The sequence below is a fragment of the Orycteropus afer genome, unplaced genomic scaffold (genome assembly GCF_000298275.1).
Source record: "Orycteropus afer afer isolate SDZICR_OR568_19922 unplaced genomic scaffold, OryAfe1.0 scaffold00083, whole genome shotgun sequence".
Taxonomy (NCBI): Eukaryota; Metazoa; Chordata; class Mammalia; order Tubulidentata; family Orycteropodidae; genus Orycteropus; species Orycteropus afer.
This window is the reverse complement of record NW_006921670.1, coordinates 6,996,308-7,009,412: the sequence shown is the minus strand read 5'-3', so window position 1 is coordinate 7,009,412 and position 13,105 is coordinate 6,996,308. Positions and strand designations below refer to the sequence as shown.

At 41.1% G+C, this 13,105-nt stretch overlaps 1 protein-coding gene across 1 annotated transcript in view; it reads right to left on the bottom strand.

Annotated features, from left to right (window-relative positions):
* WBP2NL (WBP2 N-terminal like) overlaps window positions 1–13,105 on the bottom strand; it is a 27,336-nt gene that overhangs the window by 10,592 nt on the left and 3,639 nt on the right. The window contains exons 2-4 of the mRNA XM_007941785.1: window positions 9,164–9,272; window positions 8,763–8,904; window positions 7,171–7,263 (exon numbers count right to left, since the gene is read on the bottom strand). Of these exons, the coding sequence (XP_007939976.1) occupies window positions 7,171–7,263; window positions 8,763–8,904; window positions 9,164–9,272 (344 nt within the window). The remainder of the gene's footprint in view (window positions 1–7,170; window positions 7,264–8,762; window positions 8,905–9,163; window positions 9,273–13,105) is intronic.

The window sequence follows — 13,105 nt, the reverse complement described above, 5'->3', positions numbered from 1 at the left end:
TCTGGCTTCCTGGCTTTTAATCCCCTTTCTCCTGCTCTTCCGGCCTGCTGCTTTGGGCGTCCCTGAGTTGTCTGTCCTCACCTGTACCCCTGGGGCTTACTGCTCTTCTGTCCGGGTTCCTGGCTTTTATCCCCTTTCTCCTGCTTTCCCATCCTGCTGCTTCGGGCGGGCCTGAGTTTCCTCTCCTCACCTAATCCCTTCAGCTTATTGCTCTTCTCTCTGCCTTCCTGGCTCTTCCTGGCTCTGTCTCTGACACAGCTTCCAAAGCTATAAACTGAGGATAATGACGGGACCTACATCACAAGATTGTTGTGAGGATTAAATGAATGTAAAGGGCTTGGAACACTGTCCAGTATATGGTAAACATGATTCAATACATGTAGTTCATGTTATTATCTCTAAAGGTGAATTTATTTCCTCTCCAATGTAGGCTGCCTCCTACATCCTTGACCTTGGTTTATAGTGTTAGAATCCATTTAGTCTTCCAAACTAGAAACCTTGACTTCATTCTTCTGTCTCTCTCCAGTACTTTTGTTCATACCTCCATAAAACATTTTGCATGAGATATAATAACATATCTGTGTATGTCTGTCTGTTTTTAGTATATTTTGAGCTCCTCAAAGGCAGGAGGACTCCTTCAACACAGTGTATGGACTTGAGCTGGGCTCTATAAAGATTTGATGTGACAATGGAGTGAAGCTAGAAATCAATAACAGAAAAAAAAAACTAGAAAACACACAAACATATGGAAATTAAACAACACACAATTGAACCATGAGTGGGTCAAGGAAGAAATCAAAAGAGAAATCACAAATTTCCTAGAAACAAATGAAAGCACAACATACCAAAACTTATGGTATGCAGCAAAGGCAGTACTAGGAGGGAAACTTACAGCAATAAATGTCTACATGAAAAAAGAAGAAAAGTCTCAAATTAACGGCTTAACTCAACAACTCCAGGAACTAGAAAGAAAAGTGCAAACTAAGCCTTAACCTACCAGAGGGAAGGAAATAACAAAGATCAGAGCATAAATTAGTAAAATAAAAAACAGAAAAATAATAGAGACAATCAATAAAACCAGGCATTGGTTCTTTGAAAAGATCAATAAAATTGGCAAATTTTTACCTAGACTAACAAAAAGAGAAAAGATGCAAATAACCAAAATACAAAAATAAAAGGGGACATTACAACTGACTTGATAAAAATAAAGAAAATTACAACAGAATATTATGAACAACTGCATGGCAACAAACAGGATAACTTAGATGAAACAGACAAATTTTTAGAAACACACAACCTACACACACTGACTCAAAAGGAAACAGAAAGTCTCAACAGACCCATTACAAGTAAAGAGATTGAATAAGTGATAAAAAATTTCCCAAACAAAAAAAAAGTCTTGGACCAGATAGCTGTACTGAGGAATTCTACCAAACATTCAGAGAAGAATTGACATCAGTACAGTTTAAACTCTTCCAAAAGATAGAGAAGGAAGGAATACACCATAACTAATTTTATGAAGCAAACGTAACTCTGATAACCCAAACCAGACAGACACCCCAAGAAAAGAAAACTATAGGCCAATATCTCTTAAGAAGACAGATGCAAAGATCCTCAACAGAATACCAGTGAACAGAATTTACATTAAGAGAGTCAAACACCATTACCATTTGAGAGTTATTCCAGGAATGCAGGGATGGTTCAACATTACAGAATCAGTCAATACAATTCACCGCATCAATAGAACAAAGGAAAACAACCACACGATCATCTCTATAGATGCAGGAAAAAAACATCTGATAAAATCCAACACCCTTTCTTGACAAAAATCCTAAACACAATTGGAATAGAAGGCAAATTCCTCAAAATAAGTCAGGGCACATATGAAAAGCCAACTGCCAAACGTTATACTCAATGCAGAGAGACTGAGAGCTTTTCCCTTAAAATCAGGAACAAGATAAAAGTGCCCTCTCACCACTCCTATTTAATATTGTATTAGAAGTCCTAGCCAGAGCAACAAGACAAGAAAAAGAAATCAAAAGTTTCCAGATTGGAAAAGAACAGGTAAAATTTTCTCTATTTGTGAATGATAAGATCCTATCTACAGAAAATCCTAGAGTCCACAAGAAAACTTCTAGAGGTAACAGAGCAATGTAGCAAAGTTGTAGAGTACAAGACCTGTAATAATAATAATAACAATAAACAGCTGGGTTTCTATACACCAGCAATGATAAATCTGAAAGGGAAATAATTCCATTTATAATAACAACTAAAAGAATACAATACCTAGGAATAAATCTACCCAGGGACATAAAGGACTTATAAAATACTATTGAAAGAGATTAAAGAAGACTTGAATAAATGGAAGGATTTTTCATGTTCATGGATTGGAAGACTTAATATTGCTAAAATGTCAATACTACCCAAAGTGATCTATAGATTCAACACAGTCCCAATGAAAATTCCAACTGCTTTCTTTACAAACATGGAAAAATCAATCCTCAACTTTATATGGAATGGCAAGAAGCCCTGAATAGCTAAAACAATGCTGAAAGAGAGCAAAGTTGGAGCACTCACACATCCTGATGTAAAACCATATTATACAGCTACAGTAATCAAAACAGCCTGGTACTAGTATAACAATAAACACAAAGACCAATGGAACAGAATTTATAGTTCAGAAATAAACATACACATCAACAGCTGACTGTTGACAAGGGTGCTAGGTCCATTTACTGGGGAAAGAAGAATCTCTTTAATAAATGGAGCTGGGAAAACAGGCTTCCACATGCGAAAAATGAAACAGGATCCATGCCTCACCATACACAAAAACAAATTCAAAATGGGTTAAGGACCTAAACGTGAAAACTGAAACCATAAGATTCTTAGAATAAGCAAGGGCAAAGCTGTCAGGCCTAGCTTTCAACAATGGATTATCTAATATAATGACAAAAACACAATCAGCAAAAATAAAAAATGGGACCTCATCAAAATTAAAAACCTTTGTTCATCAAGGGAGCTGTGGTGGCATAGTACCTAAGGCACCTGACTGCTAACCAGAAGGCTGGCGGTTCAAACCCACCAGGCACTCCTCAGAAGCAAGACTGGGCAATCTATTTTCATAGAAATACTGCCTCAGAAACCCAAGGAGGGGTCACTATGAGCCAAAAGACTTTATCAAAAACGTGAAAAGACAAGCTGGGAGAAAATCTTTGGAAACCGCATTATCTGAGAAGAATCTAATAACCATAGTATATATAAAACTTCAACAATTTAACAACAAAAAGGCAACTCAATCATCAGATGGGCAAAGGACTTGAATAGACATTTAACCAAAGAGGACATTCAAATGGCCACCAACCACATGGAAAGATGGCTGTGTCATTAGCCATCAGAGTGATGCAAGTCAAAACCACAATGAGATACCCTTCTACTCCCACCAGGATGGCTATGAGCGCTGGTGGCATAGTGCCTAAGGCCTTTGACTGCTAACCAGAGAGCTGGCAGTTCAAACCCAGCAGCCACTCTGTGGAAAGAAGACTGGGCAATCTACTTCCATAAAGATTTACCATCTCAGAAACCCAAAGGAGGTTGCTATGAGTCGGAATCAACTCAATGGCAATGAAGTGGTTTTTTTCTTTTTTTTTTTCTTTTTTTTTTTGAGGATGGCTAAGATTTGAAACAAACAAACAGAAAATAACAAATGTTGGCAAGGATTGGGAAACTGGAACCCCTATCCATTGATGATGCAGTCATTATGGAAAACAGGGTGGTGGTTCCTCAGAAAACTGAAGACAAAACTACCACCTGATCCACAGCCCAGATATACATCCCAAAGAGTCGAAAGCAAAGACTCAAACAGAGACCTATACACCAGTGTTCACTGCAGCACTACTCATAATAACTGAAAGATGGAAACAACTAAAAGCCCATCAACAGATGAATGGAGAAACAAAACGTGGTAATACAGAAGAATACTACTCAGCCAGCAGGAGAAATGAAGTTCTGATACATGCTACCATATGGATGGAACTTGGAGACACTATGCTGAGCAAAATAAGCCAATCACAAAATAACTAATATTTTATCACCTCACTTATATAAAAGGATGGGAGCTCTGGTGGCACAGTGCCTAAGGCATCTGATTGCTAACTAGAAGGCTGGCGGTTCAAACCCACCAGTTACTCCTCAGAAGAAAGGCTGGGCAATCTACTTCCGTAGTGATAACAACAACTGCTTCAGAAACTCAAGGAGGGGTTGCTATGAGTCGGATCCAACTCCACGGCAGTGAGTTTGGGTTTTGGTTTTTTTTTTTTTTTTTTAAGACAAGAAAGGGCAAATGTATAGAGACCAAAGTTTATTAGTGTTTACCAGGGGTGAGGGAAGAAGAAAAGGGAGGTTAACAGTGATGGAAAAATCACGTTGATTAAGGGTAGTATTGCACAGCTGGTTATTGTAACTACATCAATAAGTTATACAAATGTAAAAAGCTGGACTGGCAAAAGTTGTATGACAGATATATTTACAATATTTATAATAATGACCCCAAAAACCAGCTGCTGAAGCTGCTTTTGTATAACCAAACACCTCATGGGATTTGGTTCTCTAGTTTGGAGGTTTAGGGTCTTGGTTTCATGGGACATCCTAGCTAATTAGCCTAATAATGTATTTAGTGCTTTTGTTCTACCTCCTGGTTCACTGAGTTCTGCCTAGGGTCTTAAAAGTTCACAAGTGGCCATCCATGGAAAAATAATTGGTCTCTATTTGCCTGGTACAACAGAAGAAGAAGAGTGAGGAATAAGAGGAAGATATGGAATGTGCGGCTAATTGCCTCCATGAACAACTGCTTCTTTTGCCACGAGACTGGAAGAACTGCACGGTACCTGGCTACCATCACTGAACATTTTGGTCGAAGATTCCACAGAAGAATCCTGATCAAAAGGGGGAAAAGGTAGAAAAGAATTTCAAATTCTCACTGACACCAGACTTTCTGGAACCAGAGGGTTGGAGGAACTCCTGAAACTATTGCTCCTAGATAAGCTTAAACAAAAAAATACCCCCTGAAGTCATCTTAAACAATAGTTTAGCTTAACCAGTCAAAAAGGTCTGCCTTGATTACGTTCTTTTAAGAACTATCTGTATGGGATCAAATTGACAATCGCAACTTGGAAGATTAGATAGGAACCTAGGGGACAGTAAGTTTATGTTATGAGAGAGGAACGACCCAGAAAAGGAGGGGGAGAATGGTCACATAGCTTGAAGAGTATAATCAGCGTCACTAAATCGTACATGTAGAAAGTGCTGAATTGGTGTATGTTTTGTTGAGTATATTCTCAACAGTAACGGTAAGATGTAGGAAAAACAGATTTGATGCTAACAGTAAATTAATGAGTAAATGAACACACCTACGAAGCTAGTTCTTGGTAGGTTCCAAAATGACGTATTTGTATATTGTTGAGTATACTAGCTTTGCATTCAGATACACATTCCATTTGGTGACAATGGGATATCTTCTCACACGGCAGTCCAGTCACTGTGATTTTTAATATAGGGTTTTTGCATCTGTTCCCCTAAACAAGACTGCCAATAATTTTCTTTTTTACTGTTGTCTTGGTCTTGAGGATGAAAACCATAAATCATGTGTGTCTGGAAGGGTTTTCAGCTAGAATTTATGGATTCAGGTATTTATGGATTCAGGACAGCTCCAGCTACCCCCCCACCAGCACACAAATTAAAAGGTGAGGGAAAGGAGCATGAAGGGAGGCTGCTGTTGTTGTTATGTGCCATCAATTCGGACCCAACTCACGGCGACCCCTCCTTGGGTTTCCAAGGTGGTATCACTAGGGAAATAGATTTCCAACCTTCCTTCCAAGGAATGGCTGGTGCTTTGAACTGCCAGCCTTCTGGTTAGCAGTCAAATGCCTTAGGCACTATGCCATCAGAGCTCCTGAAGCGAGGCTAGGTGGTGTACAAATGTATGACAACAGGGTTGTTTTCACTCAGTTGGGCAAAGTTCGCTGGTACATCCATTAGATCAGTGCTGGAGGACTTCATGGTGCTTCTACCCCTTTCATGGAGAAGCAAAGGCCAGGCCAGAGTGGAGAGAAGACATGGAGCCACGCCCAAGGAAGAAGAGCTAAGTAACTGGGGCTCCCTGACTTGAAGAAGGAGAGCGTGTAGATGCATTTGTGAGATCAGCACTCAAACGGACAAAAGATTACCAGGCACTGATGAATTGCTGTATGTTTTGTTGTGTGTATATCACCATCATTTTTTAAAGATCCAAAACTAACAACTAAAACTAAACTAAAAGACTAGCAGGTAGAAGTAGTCACTTAAGGAAGTTGACTGTAAGCTCCACTAGATCACAAGCTCCTTCAGGGCAGGGAGGGATTGTATAGTATTAACCTTTGTTTCCCGGCATGGAGTATGGTGCACAGCACACAGGAAATGCCTGCTGAATACATGTGCAACTACCAACTGCCTGACCACAGAGACCACATGTGGTAATTCAGTTTGTGTGTCAACTTGGCTGGGCCTGGTTGAGTGGCTGGGCAGCTGGATGTAGCATTCCCCATGATGAGACTGGTATTGAACTCCATGCTGGAATCTACTATGAGCAGCTGACTAGTTGCCTTAGGGATGTGGTCTGCTTCCTGTATATAAGCAGAAGCCTTGCAGAATGGTCTCTAGTATATGGCACACTTAGACCCTGCATATAGCTGTGCCATTGCTCAGCAGCTTGCCATGCTCTGTTGACCTTGGGATTTACAATGAACTTAAATTAATGGCCTGCCGTGTGATTTGGTAACTTTGAGACTATGTCTTTTTACTTGTCAGCCTTGGGCTTGGCAGCCTCGGCAGCCAGCAGCTGTCTGAGTGAAGAAATGCCTCTAGCTCCAATGGGCCAGGAGCAGGAGGCAGAGCTGGGCCCAAGGTTGAAGGGCTTTCACCCAGCCCCTAGGGCCTGGCACCTTGAACTTGGACTTAAAGCCTCCAAACTCTAAGAGAATAAACTCCTGTTTATTTAAGCCATCCCATTTGTGGTATATTTCTGTCAGAGTGGCACTAAGGACCCAGAACACCAGAGAATCTTAACTGGGTGACAATCCTCCAATTCCAATGCCTCAAAACCTCAAAGTGCCCCGTATCTTTGTCAGCATTGCTCACCAGCAACAGCAGCTTGTGTCATCAACTGGGAAAACTCAATGGCACCACCTCTCCTGAAGGACAATTTAAAAACAGCCTGTCCTTCCCAGCCACCTGAGGGGAGAAATGACACTGTAAGGCAGTGAAATGAAGTGTCCAAAACCACGAGGGATAAGAATCAGGATCAGCACCAAGCTGGTCCCTGTGAGGAACAGGGCAGGTCTCTATCTACCTTCCCACTTTTCCATTATAGCTGATACCAGCCACTCCACCCACAGCTCTACTTCTCTGCAAGGTCTGATAATTCGTTGCAACGGCCACATACAACTCACAGACCATACTCACCAAAAAAATCCAAACCAAACTCACTACCATCAAGTCAGATCTGACTCATAATGACCCCTCCTTGGGTTTCTGAGGCAGGATCACTATGGAAGTAGATTGCCCAATATTTCTTCTGAGGAGTGGCTGGTGGGTTTGAACCACCAGCCTTCTGGTTAGCAGTCAAATGCACTACGCCACCAGAGCTCTGTACTCACAGTTACATAGTTTAACATCAAGGAAGTAATAGGCTACAACCTGAGATTGGGATCATCTTGGAAGTAACAGAAACAACTTGGAATCATTGACAGGGAACACAGGACTCCAGTGATCGGCAGTTGTGGCTACTCTGCTGACAGCTGTTTTTTCTGCTGGGCAGGTGCTCCAACTCAGCTTCTCTGCCAGGTGGCTACCTTCTCTGCCACTAACTGGCCCAGCTCATAGCCAGTACAGCAGAGCAACCCACTCAGCTCTCTCAGCTGCTGCTCTCTACCATCAGCCTCTCTGCTACTGACTGGCCCAGCTCACAGTAAGTTTAGCAGCCGCTCTCCACCGACGGGCCTCTCTGTTGCCATCACACCTCTTCACTGTTTATATGGCCTAATCCTCATCAGGGAGCTCTGGTGGTACAGTGCCTAAGGCACTTGACTGCTAACCAAAAGGCTGGTGGTTCAAACCCACCAGCCACTCCTCGGAAGGAAGGTTAAGCAATCTACTTCCATGGTGATATCGCCTCGGAAACCCAAGGAGGGGTCGCTATGAGTTGGATCTGACTCCACAGCAATGACTGCGTTAAATCCTCATCTGTTACAAAGTGTGGCCTCCCTCACCAGACCAATGTTTAATCCATCCACAATTATCCATGAGATATCAACCAACTCATCTATTATTAATTATCAGATAAAAGTATCAAACCATCAGCTTGGTTTTTTTTTTTTCCTTTAACAGCTTACGCAGGAAATGTCAATCAACTTGGGGAATCCCCTGGGCAAAAGTAAGAAACCCTCTGAGGTAGAAAACAACTTGGGAGCCCTGCCCCCACCAAGATACTTCTCTAAAAATCTCCTAAGCTGTTTTTCCAAAGAACAAAGGCAAAAGGCCACCTAAGGGAACTCATTTCTCCACAGACACACCCTCCCGAGGAAGCTGACCCGGAAGTACCAGAGGAGTCCCCAGAACACCGGGAGAAGCACCACCCAAAGGGGAAGGGCAGCAACAGGAGCCAAGTCTGAATCTCAAGCCTTCTAAACGCTTTTGAGAAATAACACACTTCTGAGTCGGGAAATCCTTACCATCTGGGGCTGCAGTAACAGTTCCTTTAATGTAGTTGGGGGCAAAGAATGGTTGCTCAACGGTGCAGTCCCTTATCAGATCAAACGGCATCATAAAAGACAGCATGGGGTCTCTGACTGAGTGTAAAGTCACGAAGATCACCTGAGAGACAGGAAAGAAACTCTGGGAAAAAACCCTGATTTCACCCAGGGGTTGAGACTTTAATAGCAATTCCGAGGACAAGGCTGCTTCGGCATCCTGGCCTGAGAAACACCGCCCATTTTCTTCCATTGCTCTTCAACATGGAAAATATCAAAGTGCGGATGTTTTAAAACACTTAAAATGTCAGCGTCTAACCTCTTTCCATTCTGGGGCAAACAAATGTAGTTACCCAACAGTTCAAAGCAGAGGCAGCAATTACCCGGTATGAAGTGAGAAACAGTGTTCCCTTCTTTGTACCACTGAAGAGACTGGATCCCTGTGGTTGCTGTGGGAAGGAGAGCGCCACATCCTGACACTGCTTCAAGACACTGCAGGAGAGAAAGGGCAGAAGGCACACCAATTAGAAGTCAGGTAAGATGGTGCACACGAAGTGCTCAGCACAGCTCCTAACAGAGTAAACGCTCAATAAACGTTAGTTCCTGCTGCTTCCATTGCTATCAGTACTGCTACTATCTTATTGAAATTAAAAATAATCGACAGGATCTTATTCCTTGACAATTCACTCACATTTGCCTTCTCCCCCTATCACTGGGCTCTTTTTTTTTTTTTTTTCTTCTTGTCAAACCTACCTCTGTTCTCAATGTTTATTAATTAATTCTTATACTTATGCACTAAGTAGCACAACAGACAGGAAATGTTTGTTCAATAAAGAAGGCAAGGTACACAGACTGCCCCTGTGCCCTCTGACATTATGTTCCCTCTGTCTGTCATGTTCTCCCTGCCATGGTGAACCAGACTGACTCAGACTCGTTTTATCCCCCCTTGTATAATTTTGTTGGGTTTTCATTCTCTTATTTAAAAAAAAAAAAAAAAAGTCATTGAGTCAATTCCGACTCACAGCAACCCCCACTGGGTTTCCAAGACAGTAAATCTTTATGGAAGTAGATTGCCCCATCTTCCTTCTGCAGAATGGCTTTGAACCGCCAACCTTCTGGTTAGCAGTCAAATGCCTTAGGCACTGTGTACTTACTATAATATTTAAGCATTTATTTGTTCAATATCTCCCCCTAAAGATCATTAAAAACAACATCTGCCTTCTTTGCCACACTAGAAAACAGTGGATAGTACCCTTCAGGCCCGATATTAAACTCACTTCTGTGGCTTCCAGCCAAACAACAGACAGGATGATAAGGTGAACATTTACACCAGGTAGATATACTCTTTAGCATAATCAACCATGGGAGAACAGAAGGACAGTATTTGCCCAGGGAGATAGCTCAGAGGGCAGGAATGCATAGGAAAGAAGAACACTGGGAAAAGGTAACCAGAGGGAGGAAGTGGGAAGAGAGCTGTTACGCTGCTTGGATTACAATCAGTGGCATGAAAGAAAAGGTGTATGAACTCCTATATGGAAAAGGAATTTGTTTGTAAACTTCCACCCAAATCACAATTGAAAAAAAATAAACAGTGGTTGCTACTAAATATCTATTTCAATAATGAGTGAACTAAAGCATGAATGCAAACAACACAACTTACAAAAATGTCAGAGAAATCTAGTAGAAGAGAGATGAGTTTTGGCTGAAGTAATTAGGAATGACTTCATAGAACAGCTGCAATTTGAGATGCTTATGAAAAGATGGGTGGCATTTCAGGAGGCAGAGACAGGTGCAGGGGAAGTTCAGAAGGGGAGCTGACAGCTTTAATGAGATGCAGGTGTGGATAATGGAAAACAAACTGCATGCTTAGGAGCAGCCTACCAGTGTGTGACTTCATCAACGCAGAGCATGACATGAGGCGGGGGAAAATAGTGAGAGAGAGCTAGAAAGATATGCTGGGACTAGAACTTGGAGAGCCTATATGCTACTGTTAGGCAGGCAGGATCTGTGAGCTCCAAGTTTCTCAGCAGGGCACTCACATGATCAGGTAAGTAGTGGTACACAGAAAGAATTAGTTTAAGAGTTCCAAAAATTTATAGCTGTTAAAGCCTATCTTAAAAAAGAACAAATATCTAAAATCTGCCATGTTGTTGTTGTTGTTGTTATGTGCCCTCGAGTCAGACTTGACTCATAGCGACCCCTCCTTGGGTTTCCAAGGCAGTATCACTGCGGAAGTAGATTGCTCCATCTTCCTTCCAAGGAGTGGCTGGTGGGTTTGAACCTCCAGCCTTCTGGTTAACAGTCAGGTGCCTTAGGCACTATGCTACCAGAGCTCCCAAAAATCTGCCATAAGAAAACAAAAAAAGCAAAGAAAAGTAAACCCAAGGCAAGCAGAAGGGAGGGAATGATAAAGATTAGAGCAAAGGAAAGTATATAGAGAACAGAAAAACAACAGAGGAAATCAAACTAAATATTAGGTCTTTGAAAAGATTAACAAAATGGACAAACTTTCAGCTATAATGACCAAGAAAAATAAAAGGAAACTTAAAATATGAAAGTCAGGAATAAAAACAGGAACATTACTACTGAATTTACAGAAATAAAAAGGATTATAAGAGAATACTATGAGCAACTGAATGTTAACAAATTATATGAAATGAACAAATTCACACAAACTACCAAAACAGACTCATGAATGAAGAGAAAATCTGAACAGACTTGTAAGTAAGGCAATTGAATCACTAACAAAAATAACTTTCAACAAAGAAAATGCCAGGACCAGACAGCTTCACTGATGAATTCTTACAAATGTTTAAAGGAGAACTAACATGAATTTTTCTCAAACTCTTCAAAAAAAAAAAAAAAAAAAAAAAAAAGGAAGGACTACTTCCTAACTCATTCTATGAGGCCAGCATTAACCTGACACCAAAGCCAAATAAAGAAACCACTAGAGAAAAAAAAAATTATAAAGCAATATCCCTCATAAATATAGATGCAAAATTCCTCAACAAAACACTAGCCAACCAAATCCAGCATCCTGTTAAAAGGATTATGCACCATGACATGTGGAACTCATCCCAGGAATGCAAGGATGGTTCAACATTTAAAAAAAGAAGAAAATCAATCAATCAATGTAATACACCAGATTAACAGAGTGAAGAAAAGCTTGTAATTATCTCAATTTATGCAGAAAAAGCATGTGACAAAATCTAACATGGTTTCATGTTAAAAACACTCAACAAATTAGGAATAGAAGAGAACTTCCTCAACCTAAGTAAGAGCATCTATGAAAAACCACCAGCTAACATCATAGTCAATGGTGAAAGATTAAAAGGTTTCCCCTAAGATCAGAAACATGACAAGGATGCTCTCATCTCACCACTTCTACTCAATGTTGTGGTAGTTAAGGTTGTACATCAACTTGGCTTGGCCTGGTTTTGAGTGGCTGGGCAGCTGGATGTACTTATTCCCCCATGGTGAGACTGGTAATTAACTCCATGGTGGAATCTACTGGAGTGGCGGAGTAGCTGCTTTAGGGATGTGGTCTGCTTTCAACATATAAGAAGTAACTTTGAGGAAGGTCTGTAGCTTTTGGCACGCTTGAATCCAGCATGTAGCCAAGCCTTCAGTTAGCAGCCTGCTATGCTGTTCGTCAATCTTGGGATTCTTAGTGGACTTGAATCAGTGGCCTGCTGTGTGGTTTGGCAATATAAGGACTGTGTCTTTTCACTTTTTGACATTGGCTTTGTCAACCTCAGAAGCCAACCGCTACCTGAGTGAAGAAAGCCTCCAGCTTCAGTGGGCCAAGAGCAAGAGGCAGAGCTGAAGCTCAAGGTTGAGGGGTTTTCACCCGGCCCCTAGAGCCTGGCACTTTGAACTCCAACTTTTGGCCTCCAAAACCGCAAGAGAATAAGCTTCTGTTTGTTAAAGCCAACCCATTTGTGGTATTTTTCTGTTAAAGCAGCACAAGGTAACCAAACCAAACGTTGTACTGGAAAGTCTAACAAGGTCAATTAAGTAAGAAAAAGAAACAAACAGCATTCCTCATTGAAAAGGATGAAGTAAAAATAAAATCTATATTTGAATAGGAAATTATCTTATATATAGAAAATCCTTTTAAAAACCTACAAAAAAAAAAAGCAATGGTAAAGCTATAGAAAAAAAACTAGTTCAGCAAAGTGCAGGATGCAAGATCAACATACAAAAACCAATTGTATTTACATACACTAGCAAGGAGCTCTGGTAGCATAGTGGCTAAAGCACTTGACTGCTAACCAGAAGGCTGGCAGTTCAAACCCACCAGCCACTCCTCGGAAGGAAGGTTG